At 54.6% G+C, this 23,397-nt stretch overlaps 7 protein-coding genes across 7 annotated transcripts; 3 read left to right on the forward strand and 4 right to left on the reverse strand.

Annotated features, from left to right (window-relative positions):
* Nucleotides 1-3,641: 3,641 nt before the first annotated feature.
* On the reverse strand, nt 3,642-5,275 carry BZA05DRAFT_406632 (uncharacterized protein). Its single transcript, XM_051484529.1, has one exon. It carries the CDS (start codon nt 4,964-4,966, stop codon nt 4,001-4,003), a length of 966 nt encoding a protein of 321 aa, XP_051336997.1. The 5' UTR covers nt 4,967-5,275; the 3' UTR covers nt 3,642-4,000.
* Nucleotides 5,276-8,086: 2,811 nt separating this feature from the next.
* BZA05DRAFT_406637 (uncharacterized protein) lies at nt 8,087-8,639 on the forward strand. Its single transcript, XM_051484530.1, has one exon. It carries the CDS (start codon nt 8,139-8,141, stop codon nt 8,352-8,354), a length of 216 nt encoding a protein of 71 aa, XP_051336998.1. The 5' UTR covers nt 8,087-8,138; the 3' UTR covers nt 8,355-8,639.
* Nucleotides 8,640-11,572: 2,933 nt separating this feature from the next.
* BZA05DRAFT_458306 (carboxylesterase family protein) lies at nt 11,573-13,241 on the forward strand (the record flags this gene model as incomplete). Its single annotated transcript, XM_051487600.1, has 4 exons — nt 11,573-11,720; nt 11,786-12,000; nt 12,067-12,239; nt 12,302-13,241. The coding sequence occupies 4 exons, from the start codon at nt 11,573-11,575 to the stop codon at nt 13,239-13,241; spliced, it is 1,476 nt and encodes a 491-aa protein (XP_051336999.1).
* BZA05DRAFT_476126 (uncharacterized protein) lies at nt 12,800-14,296 on the forward strand (the record flags this gene model as incomplete). Its single annotated transcript, XM_051488233.1, has 2 exons — nt 12,800-14,172; nt 14,252-14,296. Exons 1-2 carry the CDS (start codon nt 13,261-13,263, stop codon nt 14,294-14,296), a joined length of 957 nt encoding a protein of 318 aa, XP_051337000.1. The 5' UTR covers nt 12,800-13,260.
* On the reverse strand, nt 13,960-15,556 carry BZA05DRAFT_406644 (mitochondrial peroxiredoxin PRX1). The gene is made up of 3 exons (XM_051484531.1): nt 15,103-15,556; nt 14,491-15,051; nt 13,960-14,428 (listed from the first exon to the last, which is right to left on the reverse strand). Exons 1-3 carry the CDS (start codon nt 15,324-15,326, stop codon nt 14,398-14,400), a joined length of 816 nt encoding a protein of 271 aa, XP_051337001.1. The 5' UTR covers nt 15,327-15,556; the 3' UTR covers nt 13,960-14,397.
* Nucleotides 15,557-17,679: 2,123 nt separating this feature from the next.
* On the reverse strand, nt 17,680-19,547 carry BZA05DRAFT_406646 (peptidase C13 family-domain-containing protein). The gene is made up of 2 exons (XM_051484532.1): nt 18,831-19,547; nt 17,680-18,769 (listed from the first exon to the last, which is right to left on the reverse strand). Exons 1-2 carry the CDS (start codon nt 19,358-19,360, stop codon nt 18,160-18,162), a joined length of 1,140 nt encoding a protein of 379 aa, XP_051337002.1. The 5' UTR covers nt 19,361-19,547; the 3' UTR covers nt 17,680-18,159.
* Nucleotides 19,548-20,364: 817 nt separating this feature from the next.
* BZA05DRAFT_136244 (uncharacterized protein) lies at nt 20,365-23,210 on the reverse strand. Its single transcript, XM_051478854.1, has 3 exons — nt 23,178-23,210; nt 21,115-23,061; nt 20,365-21,054 (listed from the first exon to the last, which is right to left on the reverse strand). The coding sequence occupies exons 2-3, from the start codon at nt 22,948-22,950 to the stop codon at nt 20,566-20,568; spliced, it is 2,325 nt and encodes a 774-aa protein (XP_051337003.1). The 5' UTR covers nt 22,951-23,061; nt 23,178-23,210; the 3' UTR covers nt 20,365-20,565.
* Nucleotides 23,211-23,397: the final 187 nt, after the last annotated feature.

A 23,397-nucleotide genomic window follows, 5' to 3' on the forward strand; every position in this document is an offset into this window, starting at 1 on the left:
GTATCCGCACCTGCCAATCGCGGAAGCGCTGCAGGAGTATGAAAAGAAGCGAAGGGCTTCGGTGGGGACGAAACACCAGCTGCCCGCCGATATCGTGAAGTACCACAGGTACATCATGAGGCAGAAAGGTCGCGAGGGGTTGAAGGTGAAGGTGAAGGAACGCAGGATGGAGAAGGCGAAGCTGCAGGCGAAGCAGGGAAACCCCGAGAACACGGAGAATCTGAATCTGAATCTGCAGCCCGTGAAACCCCCAAAGAGGTCGAGAAAGGCTAAAAAGAAGCTGGATGGCCGCGTCGAGGCGTGGAGGTATCAGCTGGTTCCCAGAGAATCCACGAGACGCGCCATCATTGCGGAGTTTCTGGCGAAGAATAATGGCGAAGAGGTGGGTTATCTTATCTTCTATTCCACCTTCCCATAGCGACGGCGGACAGGACAACTGCTGATCTCTGGGGGTTTCGGTCTACAGCCTTGCTTTACCACCCGTCCGGTCGAAGCCGATTACGAGTTTGTTCCGAGAGGCAACGTCTACATCACCCGTACTGCGCGGAAACTCACCAAGGATGCTGGGCGGAAGGTCTACATTGTCCGAAAGCTGTCCCAGGCCCTCGGAATTCAGGTGCCCAGGGAGATGCACACTAAGGCTGTCGAGCATGAACTCATGACACGGGAAGACCGCGGTAACTATGCTTCACACCTTGTCATTGTTGGATGGGAAATCGACTGACTCGGTATCTCTGTTGTAGGCTATGTTCTGGAACTCAGAGACAGACGGGAAAAGCGCGAAGCGTCGCTCTGTCTGCTCGGGATGTTCGAGAAAATGCCGCTAGAAGAGCGCGAGACTATCGTCAACCGGGCGTTTGAAAAAGTATGCAATTCCATCTAGGTTAGCTGTATCCTGGCGCAGCCACTGACATTACTGCAGTCCTCCGGCCGCGTTGGCCGCAGCCAAAAGATCTGTCTACCGGAGCGGCTGCGCCGCGCGACTATAGCGCACCTACGGCACAGCCACACCGACTACGAGAGCCGGCTGCTGCACGAGGCGGAAGCACGTATGTCGACGACGCGCGGAAACGATGGCACGCGGCAGATAGGCTTTCGCAAGCGCATGGAGACGGAGCGGAAGCGGGCGCGCGCGATGGTCTCCGCAAAGATTACAAAGCTGTACCAGGGCTGGGAGCCCAGCGCCAACCAGAACCCGTGGGAGTCGCTGGAGAAGCTAACAAAGGAGGAGTTCTTGACGGTGGGCAGGGCGAAGGAGAGACGTGCTAGAGGGCGCCCAGACGATGAGAGCGACGATGAGGATACCTGGATCATAAACGACGACGATGATGTCATCGTGGTCGAGTCTGACGACGACGACGATGATGATCAGGGCGACTGGAGAGAGCTGGCGCCCAGCGAGGGCGCGGATTCTGATTCTGATTCTGATTCTGATTCGGACGAGGAGTCGGATTGTGACTCGATCGAGGATAGGGTGGTGGCTCCTACAACTACTAGGAAGAGGAAGCGCCTCGTGCAGGCCTCCGCATCCACTGCATCCATCAAAAATCTCAAGATCGAATCCGACTCCGAGTCCGACAGGAAAAAGTTCATCAGCACCAAGTTCTCCAAGTTCAGCAAGTTCTTGAGCCCCGAAATCTCCAAGCCCGCTGCTGCTGCTGCTGCTGCTGCGTGCTCCAGGCCGAAGCCGCTCGAACGTGAAGCTGTCCTTGAGCAGTGGAACTGGAAACGTCTTCCGCGCGCGTTCGCTCCCGCTAGGAAACTTAAAGCTGAAGCTGAACCCGAACCTGACGCTGATCGCGACAGGGAGACCCCCGGTCTTAAACTTCATAAGCCTGCGGCGGCGGGAGGAGACGTCAAGAGGAGACGTCTGGTCCGCGGCTCTGCGCTCGGAGCGAAAGCGAAGGTCGAACACGGCGAGAAATGGGAGATCATCCACAAGCCTAAGGTGGAGATCCTAAAGCCTAAGGCTGAGATCCCAAAGGTCCAGATCCCCAAGGCCCAGTTCCACAAGGCCGCTGCGCCAGTGAAGGCGCGGAGAGCTCAGCCGGTCAAAGTCAGAGTCAAAGGGGAAAAGGACGACGTTATCTACATCTCTGACTGAGCGGCAGGGAGGGGAATTGTTCTCTGCATTGTACTGTATTCTACATGTTCTTGAAATCTTCTTGCGTTTCTTGGGTGTATATGTTTCTTGGGTGATGGCTATACCTGGGTTTTTGGTTTTTGACTTTTGGCTTTGGGGGCGTGGGTCGTGACTGTATTATCATACCGGCATTGTGATTTAGGGCTCGGTCTTATAGATGGGTAGCTTTGTTACATGTAGTTGCCACTGTGGTTATCACGCTGGCATGAAGGTCCGGAATGAATGATGAAATCTCAACGGTCTTTTGGTAAATATTCCATGTATGATACACACAAGTGCGAAGCTTTAGTGAGGTGAGCGCCGGGACTCGGGTGGCCTCACTGCATCGCTCGCGTATCTAATGGATGAGTAAACGCCATAGATATCCTCGCATCACTCGCACCCATTGCGAAATAAACTGGTGTTCTCTCTCTCAATCACACTTATCCACCAACCATTCTAAGCCTCTAGATAGTAGATCTAACACGACACAATCATGTCGTTGGCGGTATTATCAGATGTGCATCAACCCACTACCTAGCAAATAAGGGTGTAGCCCTGACTCCTTCCGCCTTGCTCCTTTCACCTTTCTCTTCCCACCTTCCTTCCACCTTCCACCTTTCTCCTTCCACCTTCCTTCTTACACCTTCCTTCCTTCCTACCCAACAACTTCAGCTTCCACCTTCCACTTCCTTCCACCTTCCACTTCCTTCCACCTTCCACTTCCTTCCACCTTCTTCTTCCGCATTTTCCCCTCCACCTTTCTCCTTCCACCTTGCTCGTTCCACCTTGCTCGTTCCACCTTGCTCGTTCCACCTTTCTCCTTCTACCTTCCTTCCTACCCAACAATTTCCGCTTCCTCCTACTACCTACTACGAACTTCACCTTCAATAACTAGCTCCTTCATAACAGTTAAGTTACAAATTTCTCACACTAATACGGCCGCCATACTATAGACAACAGCTTCTCCCTTCTCCGCGGCCTCTTTACTCTGGTTAATAGGTCAGCATATTGGCGGACGACATTGGGACAGCAGGTCAGCATCTCGACGGACGACTTTGGCAACAGCAGGCCAGCATATCGGCGGAAATAGGTTAACATCTCGGCGGAAGCAGGTTAACATCGGCGGAAGCAGGTCAGCAAATCGGCGGGCGACATTGGCAACAGCAGGTCAGCAATCGGTTTCAACAGCAGGTCAGCATATCGGCGGAAGCAGGTCAGCATATCGGCGAACGATAGCGACAACAGCAGGTCAGCAATCGGTTCAAAAGCAGGTCGGCATATCGACGGAAGCAACTCAGCATATCGGCGGAAGCAGGTCAGCATATCGGCGAACGATAGTGGCAACAGCAGGTCAGCAATCGGTTCAAAAGCAGGTCGGCATATCGGCGGAAGCAACTCAGCATATCGGCGGAAGCAGCTCAGCATATCGGCGAAAATAGGGCAGCATACCGGCGGACGAGAGTAGCAACAGCAGGTCGGCAATCGGTTTCGACAGCAGGTCAGAATCTCGACGGGGGGTGGAGGGGGTGGGGGCTGAGTGAGATAGGGTGGAGGAGGCCATGCGCGGTGGTGATTCGTGGGGGGAATAACAGAAATAACAGTGAGACCGTCACGATTTGGTGGGAAGGACTAAGAAGTAGAGAGTAAATATGGCCGCAGTATTAATATTGATGCTAACATTCACAGTCTCGGTGTCGAGCTTTTGGTACCACAATAATACCCTGAGTTTTCCATTCAAAGTACCCAGTCCATCCAGTCGACTACAGTCCGTCTGACCCCAGCTGTTGCGTAGACTGACCAGTTCAGTTCACGGCGCCAGCCGGACTGAATCTGTCAGTCCAGTCGGACGTTTTCCGAAAAACGGACTGGACTGGACTATGGGATGCACTGGGCGCAGATTATCCACCACACCCTTGGAGTCAGCCACAACGTAATCTCAAACAGCAGCAGCAGCAGTGCGAGGAGCGCCGACGCCAGTCCGATTATTACCGCCAGCGACACCGCCGTGGGGGAGTCTTCCGCGGGCTCTCCCACTGCCGCTACCGGCAGCATCTGCGTGTCCTCCCCCGCCCCCGCTACTGGCAGGCCCTGCTCATGCCCATCCTCATGCTCCTGCTCGCGCTCGTGCCCATCAGTGAGAAGAAACTGCACCCTCAGCCGGCGCGCGGTATAGAACCGCGGCGTCTGCTCGAAAATCCCGCGCCCACACGCCGAACACCGGTAGTCGCGCGCCAACACGTTCCGCAGCCGCGCCGCCATCTCCTCCGCCTCCGCCCCCGCCTCCCCGTGAACGGGGAACTTGACGGCCCCGCGCACCTCTGACTCGGCGGGGACGCGGTGCTCCCATATCTCGAGCAGCACCGAGGCGGGGGTGTCACTGTCACCGCCGCTGTCACTGTCACTGCCGCTGTCCGCAGAGCCGAAGCCGGAGCCGCAGACGTAGACCCTGCACCGCACACCCACACCCACACCCCCACCGTCGCGCTGGCCGTGTGCGAAACAGGCTTGCAGGATCTGCGGCCGCAGCTCCACACGCCAGCGCAGGGAGATTTGTGCGGCGCACTGGCCAAAGATGCTGGTTAGTGCGCCTGTGGTCAGGTCCCGTGTGTAGATCGCGAGGATATCGGCGTACGGCGTGGTGGGTGTGGGAGGCGAGTCAGAGACTGTGGAGAGGGTGGAGGAGGCGGTGATTGCGGATGGTGGTGGTGTTGGTGTTGGGTCGTAAGGGGGAATAGTGGGGTCGTTTTCGTGATCTGGTAAGGTGGCGGAGTGCCATCGCCGCATCTCGGAGGGGGTGGAGGGCGCTGAGGGGGCTGAGTGAGATGGGGTGTCGAAGGCCATGGGCGGTGGTTATTCGCGGGGGAATAATAATAATAGTGAGGTCTTTACGATTTGGTGGGAAGGAGTAAGGAGTAGATATTAACTATTGCTGCGGTATCGATATGGATATTGATGCTGATACGCATAGTTTCTGTGTCGAGCTTTTTCCCTTTTTCCTCACAAAAACCGCCCCACGGCAAGCCTTTTGAGCGATTCTACTCTCGATTGTGAAGCGATGCCCATAGAATGCCAGTGCAACTCACCGGTCCCGCAACTGGCCAACACCTTTCGTGGTTGGTCGGCTGGCTAGAAGGAATGGATGGATGGATGCTGCGGTAATTCAATGGAGGTACCAAAACTAAGCCACGGCCGTAACGAGTGATGTAGGTAAACAAACTAGAATCGGAAGGGATGGAAGGAGGGGTGCGGGCTGTTATCGTCCTCAAATATTACGCTTGTTTACACACATCTCTTGTACTGGTACACCCTTATCTCACGTTTTCTATTGCTATTTTTTTCTATGAGGAATTACAGAACCAGGCACGGTGGCCTGGACACGTGATCTGAAGGGAATAGTGGAGTGGTGTTTACTTCAACTATCATGTACAATACTATGTATTCCAGGAGGAAGTTCGGCGTCCGAAGAAACAATCAGTCGTTCATATCACTTATGTATACTCGGCGTAGGTTTTCTCACTGCTGTCGAAGGCGAGCCTCATCTTCACTGCGGGACGTATCGACGTATGTGAATTCAAGTATCTAGAATAGTACTAAGCCTCCTCCGCCTCCTTTGTGGTTCTGGTCTTCATCTAGCTCCGCGTCAGCGTCAACATCGTCCTCGATTGCAAAACTGGCTGTGAGTTTGGACACGATGGCCAAGATGCCGAAGAATCGAAGTACTGAGGTGGTTCATGAGGAATGACTTGCCCACTTCCCCGTCTCTCACTCGATTCAATTTTGAAACAGGAAAGGGTTAGCCCTAGGTGAGCCTCACACGTAAACTTAGGGCTGGGGCTGTCGGGCAAAATTGTTTGTGGGCGTCTGCCTGTGAGGCTTGGCGTAGATTCTGTTATAAATTGATCGTCTTCGTCTTTCAAATGTTCTTTTCCTCTCTTCACTTACAACCATCAACAAATATCAAAGACCACTTGGTCATTCGAATTGTAAGATAGCCATCATCGCCTTACTTGCAACAGTTCTCCACAACAGAACATCGCCCACCCCGGTGGCAAATGTCGGCCGTTCCTCCCTCCCCGAAGGTAAAACCGCACCCACCCACGGGTCTGATCTCACTTACTGACCGCACCTTGCAGAAAGGAACCAAGGGCTCGGTCGAGACTTCTGCCGCGAGTCCCGCCGCGAGACGTTTCCGGGCCCTGTGGGCCCCAGGCAGTATCGCGTCGCTGGGCCCCAATAGCTTCCGTCCTGACGGACTATTTCCTGGGCCACCGGTGATCGGTGAGTTTCGCTCAATCATATCCGCGGAGATGGGTACTGACTATGGGGGTTGTGAACAGGAAATCACGCTCAGCAATGGTATTATGCACGCCGTGGACTCATTCCTGCGACTACCTGTGTCGGTTTCCGCAACGGGCGATGAGATGAGATTAGTACCGTTTATGAACGTCCTCCAGGGATCAAAATTGGACTCGCTACTGAATTGGCACCCCCTGACGACCGTTTTCGTACCTGAAAGATGTTCGAGAATTTGCCCAAGCGCCGCGAGCTCATCGATATTGTGGCGTGTGTCCTCCGCTCCCCATCCTGTTGAAGACGGCCACTGACTAGGGTAATAGCTATCACGTCCTTGAGAACGGAACGATGTTCTCTACCGACCTCAAGGCTTTCGCACGTCAAAAGAACAGCCCGGTGTCTACTATGCTGACGACTATTCACGGCGGCCTTCTAGAGGTAGTCGGCTGCATAAATACGCAGCCGATGGAGGAATTTTTTTTCCCTGATGTATTTACATGAGAGTTGAGACATAACGACTCTGCATTCGATTGTATGCGTACCAGAAGAGTGAATGAGACTTTTTATTATGAATGAAGCCCGAAAGAGTGAATGGAGCTGGGAGGTTGAGTGTGGCCGGCAGAGTGAATGGGACTCTGATATTGAATGAAGCCCGAAAAATGAATAGACCTACTAGGAAGCGTGAATGTGACTTTTGCCAATGAACGAGGTCCATACGACTCCTCGAACGAGCGACAATTCACGCAGTGCGAACCAGTGACGTACCCACCTGCGCGTCGAGTCCCGACGATCGCTTTGGAGCAACCATCAAGCCTAGCTCAATACGTTTTCCCCGCCGAGGCCGGAAGACGACGAGGCCAGCCGCCGGAATCGTCCCGATACGTGGCTCAATCATCCGACCACCCACAGCAAGAGCATTTATACCTACCGGATTTTTGGGAATCTATCCCCCCTTGTGTGATGAGTGTAGGTAGTTGCGTGCGAGCTGCAGTGCAGGAGAGTGCTTAGAAATTGGGCTAGGCCTAAGTGAGGCCTGCAAAGGTGGGGAAGGCTAGGGGGTCGGTATGGCTTCGAAAGAGGGGGTACAGCCGGTGAAAGCGAATATACCCTGGGGGAGTGAATTAGAGTTGGGGGGTTGAGTGTGGCTCGGAAGAGTGAATAAACCTGGGAGGTTAAGTGTGGCCCGGAAGAGTGATTGAGACTTTTGATATTGAATGAAGCCTGAAAGAATGAGTAAACCTTGAATTTATACGAGATCCACTAGAAGAACAAAAAAAGGCGGGGGGCGGGGGGGCGGGGGGACGGGGTTGTCAGCGCACCTTAGACATATATCCGTCGGGCCTGGCACCCCGAACACGAGGCCGGCGATTTCCATAGACGTTATCTCGAGATGCGCATCGGGAGCGGGGCAATGTCCATTTTCGCGTACCTCCCATGGACATTATATGCCGTTGACTGAGTACCCCGCATGAACCCGCAGGCTCGCATTACATATCCATTGATTGCATGCGACATACCTAGCTAAGTAGATCATGGCAACATACACCCGCACACACTCTCTCCGCTTCCCCGCAGGCTCCTATTACTCTAATTCAGCTTCACGCGCCAAAGCAAGAAAAACCGGGATCGAGTGCTAGGTGATGAGTAAACCCCACATTTCCACCGCCAACGTTGTGATGGTACAAAGATACCTGGTGCCCATCTCTATCGAGGTCATAGAATGCACCATGTATGCACCTTTGTACTCCTTACACACTTGCACACTCGTATATACTCAATCGTGCCCGCCCGGAGCCCATCATTGATCTCATCCTTGATCTCATCCTTGATCCCAGAACGACGGAATTCACGGAGCCCTTCCGACTTTGAGCCCTTCGAGTACCTACCGATACCAATAAGTACCGATATAAACACTGCGGCTTCTAGAAGCTCATAAGCCGGTTAGGTACCTATGTGTATAGAATAGAGTAGAGTCTTTCCCCAATCCCCAGCGGGGGAGCCGGGTACAGCTAGATCGTCAAGACAGCCACAATCGTCCCGTGTTGTGCTGTGCCGTCTCGTGCTATATATCGTCCCAAAACCGCCAGCAAGACTCAAATATACCATATAGGGGCCAAGTTGATAGTACAATGATCACCAGGCGTCACTGATCATCACGATCAGCTTGTGCCGGTATGATACTTGAGTAGAGTAGTAGCAGCTCTGGAAGGTGGACGTCCCGGGCGGATTCTCCGAGGCGGATGCTCCGAGGCAGATGTTATATGTACCTAGTATGTATAATGTACTACCCCCTCTGTCCGTCAGCCTGCGGGGAGACGGGGGCAAGGATCAACTACCTACATAATGCGCTCAACTAGGTATGATAGGTAACCCCACCGACTTGTGCACAGTGCACGCTCCAGAGTAGTAGGTACGGGATCCTGTATGTAAATTACCGGTATTCACTTGCTCGCAGGCTGCAATGGATCGGTTCATGTGGGGAAGTTCTCTTTTCGAGACATCGTGATGAGCGATCACTCACTCACAGAGTCACGGCCATCCATGATCCATGCGCCACCGCGCCCACCGCGCCCAGCTCACTGGATGTGATAACCGCATTGCCGCACAATATGGTTGGTTGGTAGTGGCGGTGGTCTCTGACCCCACACGGGCCACACGGAGATAATCGACTGGTTATACTAGGTATCTTATCGATCGTACGGCGTGGCGTGGCGAGAGCTTGGAACTTGGAAGGTGGGATTGACTTGACTTGACTTGACATGACTGCCTCACGCGGTTGCGCAAGTTGTGTGCTTCGATTCCGTCAGGAACGGTTTCTACAGTGCGCAGTGTGGAAATGAGTTCTCCATACCCGCCGCCGCCGCCCGGGTACGGTCACGGAAACCCAAGCAGGTACTTGCCTTAGGTATATCCGTGACGCCATGAGGCTTTGCGCCACTTCTAAGTTTTTCCGTCTTTTACCTACGTTAGAGGTACCTATCTAGTGTACCTTCAGGCTTCAAGATCTCCCTCCAGACGACATTTTGCAGAGGCCAGAGTCCTCATGAGTCCAAAGTCCATACCCGACCCTACCTCATCGCCCACCACAGCCGACCCGATCATCGACTTCGGTTAATCCTCGCAAGGTTTTTCTGCACAGGCTGACTGGCTGGCTGGCTTATTCCGCACCTCCCCCCCTCGGCAAATTCAGATATATATAGACGTTTCCCCCCACATTCCACCCCACCCCACGGAAGGGGCCGAAGGTGGGCGGCGCGGCAGCGGCAAAACAGCAACGGACAGCCCGATGCAGATCGCTAGAGTGGTGTAACAGTGTAACTACGGTATGATAAGCCGCGTTAGCTTGCGCGCCACAGTGGCAAGAAAAGGACGGCGTGGTTGGTGGTCGTTAACTAGCCTTGCTAGACGAGGCTAATTACTAGTATATACCGTATCGAGCCTACATACATATCGACACCAGCCTCCAGGTCCTCGCTTTCACGGATCGGATCCGACCAATTAAGTAGTTCACTAGCACCTGCGCCAATCAACGACCTGCCTCGGTGCGCCGCGTCGAAGGTTAATTACAGTAGAGCACACTACGGTACATACATAGGTTTCTCAGCTTCCAGATGTTGCATATACATACACAGTTACGGGGCTCCGGTGCACTGTGCAGGCCGTGGCTAACGTGGTAGTTATCGATGTCTCAACTCGGCGAGTCGGCGGGTGTACATCTCCGGGACGCCAACCAATGGCTTCTAGAACAAGCGCCACGATGTGGGCGATCGATATCGAGCCAGCTCCTCCCCGACCAGCGACGTGGGACCGCGGCTTTTCGGGGGCCATGATCGGTTCGGAGTTCTGATAGCTGGCCTGGCGCAATCCGCAATACCCCGCTTCACCGGTGAAAGTTGTGGCCGTGTCTCACAGAGCTTCGGGAAATTCCATAGCGTATGTATTTTCCCACCGAGATCGATCACTGCGGAACTGCGGAACTGCGGAACTGCGTACCGGTGGCGTATCGGTGACGGGTCGCCGTGCGGGATCAGCCGTAGCCGCAAGCGCGAGCGGTCCCATCCACCTACTTAGCTACTAAATACGGTACATATATGGTTAGTACTGGTTAGTATCATACCTCCCCTAATAGAGTGACACGGTCTTGAATCCATGTGGCATCAGGCCGGTTAGTCTCGACTCTCGACTCTCCACGGTCTCACATACACTTAACCTATATATAAATGTTTATATTCCGAACAATCCATGATTCCACATACCAATCCATGCCATACCGATTCTTACCGATCCATACCACACCGTACTCTACCACCCCATGCACATGCGCGCACAACGTTGATGGTCCGTCCATGCAGGTACGAAATGTGAACTACCATACGAGTTCCTAGTCGATATAGTAGTCTATAGCGCACTCTACCCACTCTCCGCACTCTCCGCACTCTACAGTACGCACAATTCTGCATGGATTCTCCGCCGATGGTGGCATTGGCAATAGCAGTGATGGAATACCTACCTACATACTGCGGCGGCTGCGGAGAACGCATGGCTCTTCCTGTCGGATGAACGTCTTCATGATCGGCACTTGGCAGCGGCATAATATCACTACTCACGACTCACGACTCACGAAGTACTCACGAGGCCGCAAAGTGCGTCGGCTGGGTGGATATCCGAGCTTACGGTAGACTTATGTTACTTTCTTTTCGGTATGTATGTACATCATAGGAGGCGTACCACCACCTCCCGCAAATATCTAGAGTGTGTATGTACATATGTGCCCATGGGGAATGCGTGTTCATGGGCGAATCTACGCTTCACCAGGCCAGGGTTGTGGGGCGTCCGTATGTAGTAAGTTCTAACTAGTAGCTACATGGGGATTATCATCCTTCGCAGACCGACTTCCCGAGTTACCTATGATGCGTACATGTGCAGTAGTTACAGCGCCGCATGGGATCCATGCTACTCGCGAGCATGTCGACTGAGCTCGACATCGTCAGGCGTGGTACATTCCGTACCGTACCCAGGTCGACTTCCCCCACATCCCTTGTGTACATCTGTAGGTAGGTTGGTAGGTATATATCTCGGGGGTCGACCTGCTGGCGAAGAACGGTGAACGGGCCAGCCAACGTCGACAACACATCCTCGTCGTCCATCATCACCATGCATCTCTCATTCCTATCCTCCCTGGTCCTGCTCTCGTCGTCGGCGGTATGGGCATTGCCAGAGAAGCGGACGACATCGGACCTGTTCGTGGCCGCTCCAGCAGGCCCGATCGTCGGCCATTATTCTGCGCCGTCGTCGAATAAACGTTCGTGACCCCCTAGCCATGGAGAAGCCTCCGACTACCGTGCCGTGCTGACTTTACCCGAATAGCTGTCAGAGAGTTCCTTGGTATTCCATTCGCTAAAGCCCCCGTGGGCCCGCTCCGCTTCCTGCCACCCGTCAAGGAGTCGAGATGGAACTCCCCCTTCGTGGCCAAGGCGTACGGCCCTTCGTGCTACAACTCGAACTTCCAAGTCGACCTCAGTGGTGGAACCGGAGAGAACCCGATCGAACTGGCGCCGCCAACGTCCGAGAGCGAGGACTGTGTACGCATTCCTGTTCGGCCCGGCCGCGAAGTGGAATACCCCGCTGACATTCATTGAACGTCACAGCTGTCGCTCAATATCTGGGCTCCTCCGGCAGCCCGCGCAACTCCGGGCGGCGCCGCCGTCATGATCTCCCTCTACGGCGGCGGATTCGTGCTCGGCGGTAGCGATACCCCCCTCTTCAACGGCACGAACATGGTCCAAAACCAGGATGGCATCATTCTCGTTACGATCAACTAGTAAGCGCCTCCTCCCCCTCCCAGCGTGAAGCTATCCGCAGCTGACGGATCCTCCCGCACAGCCGCCTGAACGTCTTCGGTTTCCCCGCCACACCCGCGCTCAAGGCCGACCAGCAGAACCCAGGCCTCCTCGACGTCCGCGCGGGAGTCGAATGGGTCCAGAAAAACATCGCCTCGTTCGGCGGCGACCCCAAGAAGATCACCTTGTTCGGCGAGTCCGCCGGCGCGGCGGCCACGGACGCCTACCTCTACTACGCGCGCGAGGACCCGATCGTGTCCTCCGCGATCCTGCAGTCCGGCACCGTCTTCATCATCACCGAGGGCATTCTCGGCAGCCCCGCGGGAGCGTGGGGCAACCTGACGGCGACGCTGAACTGCACCAAGTCCACAGCTGCCGCGACGCTCGCGTGCGTGCGCCGCGTCCCCGCCGTCACCCTGCGCGACGCCGTCAACACCAGCGGCGCCTCGTTCACGCCCGTCATCGACAACGGCACCATCTTTGGCGACACCGTGGCGCGCCTCGCCGCCGGGCAGCTGACCCGCGTGCCCACGCTCATCGGCTCCAACAACGACGAGATCCCCGGTGAGACCCCCGGCGCGTACATCACCGCGCTGGCGTTCACCTGTCCCGCGGCGAGATCGGCTTCGCACCGCGCCTCGTACGTGCCCACCTGGCAGTACAGGTACCACGGCAGCTTCCCCACCGGCAACCCTAACTTCCCCGACCCCGGCGCCTTCCATGGCTCCGAGCTGGCGCAGGTGTTTGGTACCTACAACCGCACTTCCGCCACCCAAGCCCAGCGTGAGAGCTCAGAGTATATCCAGGGTGCCTGGGCCACGTTCGCGAAGAACCCCACCAGCGGCCTTACTGCCCTGGGTTGGCCGACGTACAAGCGAGGCGAGAATACGCTGGTGAGACTGGCGTACGATAATGTTCCCGGAGCCACGTTCGTGGACCCCGCGACGTACGAGGGACCGTGCTCGGGCCTGGCTGCTGCCTAAGTTTTGACGGCGACTTGAAATGTTGGGATGGCTATGTGTATCTAGCGTGTTTGTAATAGTTGATCTGCGCATTTATTGGAATAAAAAAAGGTTGATATCCATACTTTTTGCATCGGGGTTGTCAACGGTGGTGATGCGTCCGAGTTGCAAACAAAGCGAACGAAATCGGGTCTTTCGATTTCCGAAAGGACGGGTTCAATCCGGTCAGGACAGGTTTGGTAGTGAAAGGCTGAAACCGGAGTGGCTCGAAATGCCAGTCAACTTGATTGCCGTGACATCCCCAGACCATTCCAGTTCCATCCCCATCTCCATCTCGCATAGGTATCATCCGGTATCAAATCGAACCTCCTCCGAGGTCCTTAAAACACTCCCGCCCCACTCCACTCCCATCTCCTACCCCCACCCTTTCCCCGTCACCGTCACCATCACCGTCACCATCATCATCACTTTCACCATCACCCTAACCATGACCCGCCCCCAAACCCAAGAAGAAGCCGACTTCGAGATGGCTTTGCTCCTCTCGATCTCGGAGCACGAAGCGGCCGAGGCCGCATCCATCCTGACGATCCGCCAGCTCAGCGAGCAACAGCCGTCGCCGCAGCCCGTCGAAGACCTGGATATCGACTTTGTCAGTGATGGGTCGCCGGATTGGCTAGAAAGGCAGAAGAGGGCTATGGAGGGGCTGCTGGGCTCGAGTGGAAGCGCGGCTGCCAACACTCCCCGCCCTACCCCTGCACCAGTTCCTGCACCTACTCCTGCTCCTGCTCCTGCTCCTGCTTCTGTACCAGCCCAGGCCCCGGCCCCGACGCCTGCTCAGGCTCCTGCCCCTTCCGCCCCGGCTGGCGGAGAAAGCTGTACTGCCTGTGACACCGACGGCGCAGATAAGAAGGCGAACTGTGGGCACTTTTACTGTAGCGGGTGTTTTGCACAGGTCAATAGTTGCTGTGGACGGCCCATGAGTTAGAGGTGGAATATGGGCCTGCGTAGATGTTTGATTGCTGTTTGTTTAGACGATTGGTGCGAAGAAATATCAACTGTTCTTGAAGGCCAGGTGATATATATGCAGAGAGAAAAAAATGTGTTCTAACCGTGTATAGATACAGCTACTTTTATCTATCTGTGTGTAGACATCTATGGGAGCGAGCGGGGAAGAAATCTATTTCTTCAGACTGGTGTACCTCAAGTACCTACCATCCCCACATGTCAGCACTCTTCCACACCAATTCATACGTTCGGGGAGAAAACTCACGGCTTCAGCTCCTTCACGTTCTCGGCGCCGAACTTCATCTTCGCGTCATGGGTCGTCACGGTAGGGGGGACAATGACGTCCTCGCCAACCTGCCAATTGACGGGCGTAGCAATTCCGTTCTTGTCGGCGGTCTGGAGGGAATCCACGACCCTGAGAACCTCTGCGGTGTTGCGTCCGGTGCTCGCCGGGTAGGTCATGATCAACCTGATCTTCTTGGCAGGGTCGATGATGAAAACACTGCGGATGGTGAAGGCAGTAGCGAGATTCTCGATCTGGCTCTGCTCAACCATATCGTACAGCCACGCGACCTCGCGGGTCTCGTCGGCAATGACGGGGAATGACCCGTCAGAGCCCGCGTGCATCTTGGAGCCGGTGACCTCGTCGATGTCCTGAACCCACTTCTCGTGCTGCTCCAGACCATTGGCGGAGAGCCCGATCAGCTTGACGTTGCGGGCATCGAATTCCGGACGCATCTTTGCGAAGGCACCGAGCTCGGTCGTGCACACGGGCGTGAAGTCCGCGGGGTGCGAGAAGAGGATGCACCATGAGTTGCCGATGTAGCTGTGGGTGGGTTAATGATGGTAGAGATGCGGGTGGGCTGGGGGGAGGGACTCGTGGAAGTTCAGCTCGCCGTGGGTGGTGGCGACGGTGAAGTTCGGGGCATCGGAGCCGAGGCGCAGACGCGGCTGCTCCTTGTTAGCGAACGAGGGAGCGGCGAAGCGGCGGGTAGAGGCGGCGAAGACGCGGGGCTTAGCGGCGATGAAGCGAGGGGCCGCGACAGAGCTGCGGACGAGAGTCCGGAGGACAGGACGGAAGACGGGGAGGAGGGAGGCCATTGCGGTTGTTTTTGGTGGTTTGAATTGGGGACGAGACGGAATGACGGAGATGAGCTGATGGTGGGGTGGGAGAAACCGTGCGCCGCTTGGCAACTTTGACGTCAAATTCGATTTCGCTAGTGCAATTAGTTCCCGATGGGCGGAATTGACTCCGGAAGTGAACAAGCGCCGAGCGGTGCACGAGTGATACGTAATGTCAACATTTCTTGGATATAGACGGGATGTCAGTGACTCGGTGGCAGACATCGATATCGTATCCGACCTGAGGATCCAACTAATCACGAGCCGGTTGAAAAACAACTCTTTAGGTAGTGGTTGGTCGGCAGGCGGCAGGCAGCAGGTAACCGCGGGCACCATCCTGCTCTCTGCATGCAGCACGAAACGCACGCTCAGAGAATGCGCCAAACCTCTTGCTAAAACGGTGCTGATGTAGAACGCCAGCACGGGCATGACAAATGCGAGTTTCGCCGAGTGAGAGTCCCTGCATCTGCGTACGCCCGTCGCCAACACTAGCTCAGGCTTCAAATAAAAAGACGAGAGCCGAGAGGGAAATAGAAGGGAGTCGTCCAAGTTGAACCTTCTCCCTCCCTATATCTACATCTGGCGAAAACCAGAAAACTGCCTCCTTCATCCATCCCACTATCATCGACACACCAACTACCGAGTCGCAACCACAACCGTAGGACCCCTCCATTTCCCACTCCAATCGCCTTTCCACATCCTCTCCCCCTAACTCACCACCACAGATGCGTCCGCTTACCGCACTCCAAATCCTTTTCGCCGCCAGCCTCTCGGTGAGCGTTACCACCGCTCTAGCTATCGGAGCTATCGAACCGCAGACCACACCCGATGTCGGCGTCGCCTGCCACCCCAGCTGGGTTGCCTGCTTCAACGGCAATTGCTGTCCTAAGCGCGCACCGATCTGTTTTGCGAATGCTTGCTGGAGGTTGAAGCCATGGGACAACCTCAAAGACGGAGGAGAGTTGTAGCCTGTAGGCGGCAGCAGAGGATTCTGACTTATAACGGCACTATTAACCCTGGATAATAATGACTATGATTTGTTCTGCGCAATGTGTTTCTCTGTATCTGTGAATTGGTGTCGAATCGAGGTCTTGAAATCATCTGTAGTCGGTGAATCCACGAGTGACACACTGTGAGCCACTACCGCAATCAGCCATCGCGAACACATCCGCCGCTCTTTCGTAAGGGTATCAATCAGTATGACGAACTCTCTTGTCATAAGTGTCTCTTATGTTTTGTTGTCTCGTAATTGTTTGAGCGTTCCAACTCCCTTTGTGAGCACGGTGGGTATGCAAACGTCACTCGACCCACCCATCCACCCACGATGTTCAAAAATAAACAACAAAAAACCCTTCCGATTCGACTTGAACCGCAGCAGAACAGCGTCACCCCAATATTTCTACCCTAGTGCAGCTGTAGATCTTGAGTACCCGGCGCGAATACTCGGCGCGAATACCCTCACCACCCGGGAAATTCACTGCAATTGAGCCATGATCGCCGCTGGTTGTTTCCATTCAATTCGTCGTCATGAACGAACCCGAGTCTGGGTCCGGAGGGGTACATAGAACAATGAATATCAACAATGCCCTCTTATCATGGCAATATGTTCCAAGCGTCTGACGTCTGCTCTAAGAAGCACTCAAACAACAGATGGATGCGCCGTTCCAATCTTCCTGTCGTAGTTACAACCGTTCGGTGATGCATATTCAATCAGGAGAACATGCTTTGATCCCCGATCTGTGTCTCAGCGGTCAAGACACCCCCATCGCTGCCTTCCCTTCCTACAAAACACACTTACCTTCATCACCGATGACATATTGAACACAAGTGTTATGTACGTTCCCAAATACGGACTTCAATTTGGCCGACAATTTGGCCGACAGCCACGATAAAAGCCCCCTTCCTCCCCTCCACCACTCCACCAACCACCTGTTCCTCCCCCTCCTCCACCAAACTACTGCAACCTAGCCAACCTCAAGACAACATCCAAACAACATCCAAACAACAACAATCGTAATACCCCCTCCCCTCTCTCCCCTCCCTCACATATTCATCCCTCTATCAAACTAACCAATTCCACCACAACCAGATGCAGTTCCCCAGCAGCATCGTCGTCCTCCTCGTGGGTGTTTTCCTCCAAGCCATCGTCTTCGCCGCGCCGGCTGCTCTCGCTGACCCCGCCCCCCGCCCCGGTCAGCTTCCCCGGCATCCCCTTCGGCAGAGTCGACCGCATCCCCAACGCGATGGAGTGCATCCCCGGCTGGAAGAAGTGCGGCGTCGACTGCTGCCCCGCCAGCCACCCGTTCTGCGTCCAAAACACCTTCTGCGTGGACTGGACCCAGAGCAAGTTACCTCCCGCTTAGGTGAGATGAGATGGAGGATGGCTATGACTTTGATGGGGTGAATGGTTCGGATGCGAATGAATTGCGATGAATGGAATGGATTGAATTGACTGTGTATGAATTTGGTGTGCTGTGCGGTTGTGATGTGAGCTGCATTGGTAGACGAGTGATTCCGCAATGATGAGTACAACTACAACCATCGCCACCATGTCATCTCATAAACGTAGTATGCACTCCCTTTATCCCCATGCTAGTTACCTCGATACCTTATCATTCTACGCATCCGACACCCTGCCGCCCACGTCATCGTTCTACAAAGACAAGACGAGAAAAAGGAACGGTACAGACTGGTATCCAAAAGTGAGCTGCATAATGCTATGAAGTTCCAACTCCCTCGCAAAAAAAAAGACTCCTGCCCAAATATTATACCACTCGCAAAAAAACACATACGGCAAGATCCGTATACAGGACTACTTCGGCATCAACATCCCACCAAACCAGACGGCCGCACACAGCCCCAGCGCCGCAAAGCCCACCACACTTTGCTGCCACCCCTTCTCCTCCTGCACTTTAAACGCCTTGACCTTCTTGACCGCGGGTCCCCTCGTCTCCTCGACCACCTTCTCCGCCGCGCTCCTCCTGCCCGGCACAGTGATATTCGCCGCGAGCTTCGCCAGCTCCGCCGCATCGACCTGCCACTTCTCCTCCTCGCCGCTACCATCGACCTCCACGTTCTGGACATTGCCAAAGAAGTCTGTGATGAGCACCTCATCCAGCGCGCGATTGAAGAGGTCAGTGCGGACGCCGGGGTCGGAGTGGATCTTGTACATATCGTACGAGTCGAACAGGTCCTTCATGGTGTGTTTCGACGACGCGTTCTGCACGTTCGTCTCGAGGAACTCGAGGTTGTAGTAGGTATACCGGTCGATCACGGCGACGCCCACGTCGTTGTCCGCGTGGTGCGAGTACGACGACTGGTCGAGCTTGCTGGACCCCGTCGCTAATATGTTCGGGCTGTAGAATTTGCTGTACATAGTGTTCGCTTGGCACGTGTCGATCATGAAGAGCATTTGGTGGTAGCTGGGAACGCAGGATAACTGTCAGCATTGTGTACGCGCGCTGGGGAAGGGGGGAGACGGACCGCTTCTTCTCCCACATCTGCTCGAACGCATCCGCGATGTCGAAGGCGCTGATCTCCTCTGCATCCTGAAACTTGAGAAACTCATTCCCGCCATGGCCAGTCATGTAGACGAAGATATTGCTCCTCTCATCTGTGAGGAGTCTTTTCGAGCGTGGGGTATCAGGTTCGACGCGGTCCGTCAGAAGTCGTATGAAATTCTCGACGGTGACCTCATAGCCCCTGTAATCGACCTCGATATTGTCACCATACAGGTCGAGCCCGCGGTCGGCGTTGTTGAACACCGACGCGGGGAAGATGTTGCGCGGATTGCACGCGACGTCGTCCGCAAGCATCAGGATGATCTGCGAGTCGGGGATGCCGAGCCGCTTCACCGTGCGGTACATCGACAGCACGTTCGCTAGGTGGCGGTAGTTGAACCAGAACCGAGAGGTCGAAACGAGCACCGCCCAGTTCGACGTGTGTTGCGCCGAGGTGCAGCATAGCTGCAGCAGGAGCGTCAGGAAAATGGTTGTCGGTAGTCGCAGCTTCATCGTGGTGCGCGTGGTGGTGGGTACGGGTACATCGCGGAGGAGACGTAGTTCAGGGAAGCTCTATTAGTAGCACATGGTAGAACTGCGGTTGGTAATCAGTTAGTTGGAGCTACATACCCTGCTGAATGATCTTAACCACTTTTGGTATTGCACTTAATCAACCTCAAGTACTGATCCGCCCGCCGACAATCCGCCAGACAAATTGAGAAATGATTCGTATGTACGAGGGAAAAGTCAAAATACTGGCATAAAACCAATTTGCCAAATACAAAGACCGGGCCAATAACATGAATGGTGGCATTTACCTGACTGTAATAGTTGTGGCACCACTGGGCACCAGGTAGGTACTCCAGTATTGTCCGAGATGGGCTGGCTATGATTACCTACGCAGTGCGGACATCGCGGGGTTGAGATCGGACGGCGCGGGAGCGAGAGCGGGCTCTGGAACTTGGGCTGGTACACATCGATCCCATCCACAATCATGCAGAGACCAGCCCTCGATCGCAGTAGTCATCGATGACATTTCTGCACTCTGAAAATACAGCGACCAAAAAAAAACACAACAGAAGCAGCAGGAGCAAAAAAAACACAACCATCGACTCAACCAGTATGGACACGAGTACCTAAGCCACGACGACGGAAAAGGGCAGTTCTCTATACCCACCAACCCCCAACAAAACTTCGCCCCCGGCCCAACAAGAACAAGAAACAAGAACAATACAGTGATACACCAATCCTTTTTTCTGAGCTGGGGGGTGAGGTAGCACACCAGCAACAAAAGCAAACTTCAACAACGACAGCATTCAACAGCAGTCAGCAGGCGGTAACATGCCACATGCCCAGTAAAAGCAAAAGCATGCGGCCGGCCATTCACTCGTAATCCCGTTCTCAAACAAGGAACCGAGCAAAAGCAGCTCGGAAATGCTTAAGTACGTAAACTCATAGTTATCGTTCAAGCATACAAGTAAGACGGGGGGTAGGTAGAATAGAACAAGAGGGTGAGGAAGAAAGAGAAAAGAAAAAACAACAGAGTAAAAAGTCCACAAAGACCGCCAGGTCTTAAATGCAAATCGCAACCCATTATACGCCTTCCCACAAGTTAGAAAGAAAAAGAGAAAAAAAAAGGTACAGGAAGCAGAGGGAAAGAATCGCAGCAAAAATACCAAAATATCAAACCTCCAGTCCAACCACACAATGGTATCGAATCACAAACTCGCATTCCTAGCCCTGAATATCTCCACCTTATCGTCATAGAAAAGTATCTCCCTCAACCTGATCCCTGTCTTCTGCTTCTCGTCCTCGGAATATCCGCCGTCGCTCTCGCTATCATCAGCGTCATCGTCATCGACCAAGTCGTCATCCTCCTCGTCCTCGTCGTCAAGCTCACTCTCCTCCTCGTCGTCCGAATCTTGCCCGGGTGGAGCCGGAGGTCCTCCGGTTATACCATCAGGAGCTTGGGGCTCAGGAAGATCGGGAAGATCGGGATCGTCGCTTCGGCCTTCCAGAATCTCGAAACATTTGTTCAGGATGCCCACATAGCACAGCTCGACCTCGGGACGCAGGATGACGGTGTTGACGATTTGGTTGGCGAGTTCCCTTGGAGCGAAACCAGTGAGGTGGGGCGTGTCGCGGATGTATGTAAGGTAGAGGGACCGCAGTTGCGGCATGTGCGGTAGACGGGTTAGGAAGTAATGCTACGCGGCTATTAGCGATCGCTCCCCCTATACAGAAGGGCTGCTAAAAAAATAACATACCCAATCACTGTATTCCAGGGCCATCCCAAGCTCTCTAAGGTTGGGCATCTTGCCACTGCTGATGAAAGCCAGATGTTCCTTCTTGAATGTCCACTTGAACATGCCATCGGCATCGTCATTGTGTTTCGAGTTGACCAACAACTTTTTCAAGCTACCCTTATGCCTCCTGATAGCACCCTTGTAGATGATGTCCATGGTCACAGTGCTGTCATTCGCTGTCTCCTGCAAGAACAAGATCTCGAGCGAATTGGGCGGCAGTGTGTCCCTGATGAATGCAATCAACACAGGCGTGACACAATCCGTGTGCAGCTTCTTCAGCCGGAGTTTATAGTCCGACGGGCTAGGCACAGCCTGGTGCATTCCTCTCACTCGATGCGCGGCTACCGAAGGGTGTCCATGCTTAGGGTTGATACCGGTGGTGTGAAGTACCGTCGGAGGCAAGCAAGGAGAGAATTTCCGTCGCAGGGCTTTGAAGAACCGGTCGTGGTTATAACAGTTGACGATCGTGAGGTTCGAGAGGCACGTCCAGTCAATCGCTTTGGCGGTAACCAGCATTGGGATCGATATCGGCACCCGTTCGAGGGCGAGAGTCTCTAGCCTAAGCTGCTTCGAGGGCTTGCTCTCAAATTGCGCATTGTAAGGCCTTGCTGTGCTCTTGATTTCTTGCAGCCCTTCTCCTAAGGGCGTCCAGGGTGCTGGCGGGGCAGTGGGGGAGGGTAATTGTACCGGAGCCAGAGGGGCTGCCGCACTATGTGCTGCGGCTGGTGGGGCTCCGCTGCTGGGTGCGGGAACACCAATCATATTTACATTCGCCTGGTCGTCAGTGACGCCGCTGACAGCGGCATTAGGGACGCTTGTTGGGGTCACGACTGCTGGTGCCGCCCCACTGCTAACAGTCGCCGCTGCTGCAACAACAGCCGCCGGGGTAGCGACAGCAGTATTGCCAGTAGTAGCGTTAATAGCAGCACTGATAGCCGCAACTGTCACATTAACGGGAGGAGAAGAAGGAGGAGGAGCAGGAGCGCCAGTGCCAGCATCTTCAGGTCGGTTGCTTCTCCGTTTCCGTCTGCCTTCCCCCCAATTGACGATGCGCCCAAACAGCAGTCCCAACACTCCACCACCAACAGATGTGTTGTTCCCATCTTCGGCATTGGTGAGCTCCAACTCGTCCCAATCCTTGATCCATCGATTGGTCAGGTGCATGTGCTCCGCAAGGCCAACTCTCAGCTCCCTCAGCTTATCGGCGCTCTCTTCAATCGCGTACGCCATCTCTTCCAGATACTGGCGCTCGTCGATGTCCAACACGCTCAGCGACCTGAGACCCTTAAAACCCTTGAATGTCGGCGTTTCCACCTTTCTGCTGGGATCATGGCTGGTCGGGGTCGTGGTTTCCCTGTTGTCGTGAAATCGAACGTGTACGTTCTTCAGCGTTCCATTGAGATCGTGCAGCGACATGAAGACGTCGCGCAGGATACCGGTAGGCATGTCCCAGGAGAAGGTCTCCAAGCTCTCCATGCGAGTAATGCCCAGGTTCACGAGCGTTCCCAACATCTTCCCTCCCTCCTTGTTGATGTTGTACTCCATCACCCACTCCCCCGGTCCGTTTCCGAGCGAAAACTTCTTGACCCACCGCGCATGATCGTTACCCCTCCTCGTGACATTTGTTAGGGTAGCCAGTCCGTGCGTCAAGGCGTCAACGCCAACCCGTTCACCGGTCGTAGCGGCATCGGGCCACACGATATCGAAGCGGGCGTATATTTGCGGCACCGCTAGCGAGTGAAGGGATCTGCAAGTGAGGCAGAGATTGGTGAGGTCGTTTGTGTGCGTAACCTTCATCCGTGCATTTCATCGCAATGTCAGCCCTGCGTCAAGGGAGGAGGGCTGGGGGAAGGATGCTGTTGCCGCCTCATTCGAGTTGACAGGGGGGCCGGTGTTCTTTTTTCTTCCCTCTCTCTCTCACTCTCACTCTCTTTCACCTGCTCACCTCTTTGACGATATCCTTCAGGACATCTATCGGTAGATCAACTAAGTTCAAGGGCCGTTTCCGTTGGTTTCCCTCCAGCTTGGGCATCTGCAGGAGTGGTTTCGCCTTTACTCCTTCCTTCGGCGTCAGGTTGTCTTCGGTGCCAGATCCGAGCAGGCTGAGTCGCTGCATCCCAAAGCGTGTTGTGTCCTCCTCCTCGTCGACAGCATCGTCCGACGCTTCGTGGTAGTAGACGTCGCCAAAGGTGACTGGGGGCATGGTGTCTATGCGTGATGGACAGTGGCCTGGAGTTGACTGGG

The sequence above is a fragment of the Tricharina praecox genome (assembly GCF_024521635.1).
Source record: "Tricharina praecox strain CBS 144465 chromosome Unknown BZA05scaffold_23, whole genome shotgun sequence".
Lineage (NCBI taxonomy): Eukaryota > Fungi > Ascomycota > Pezizomycetes > Pezizales > Pyronemataceae > Tricharina > Tricharina praecox.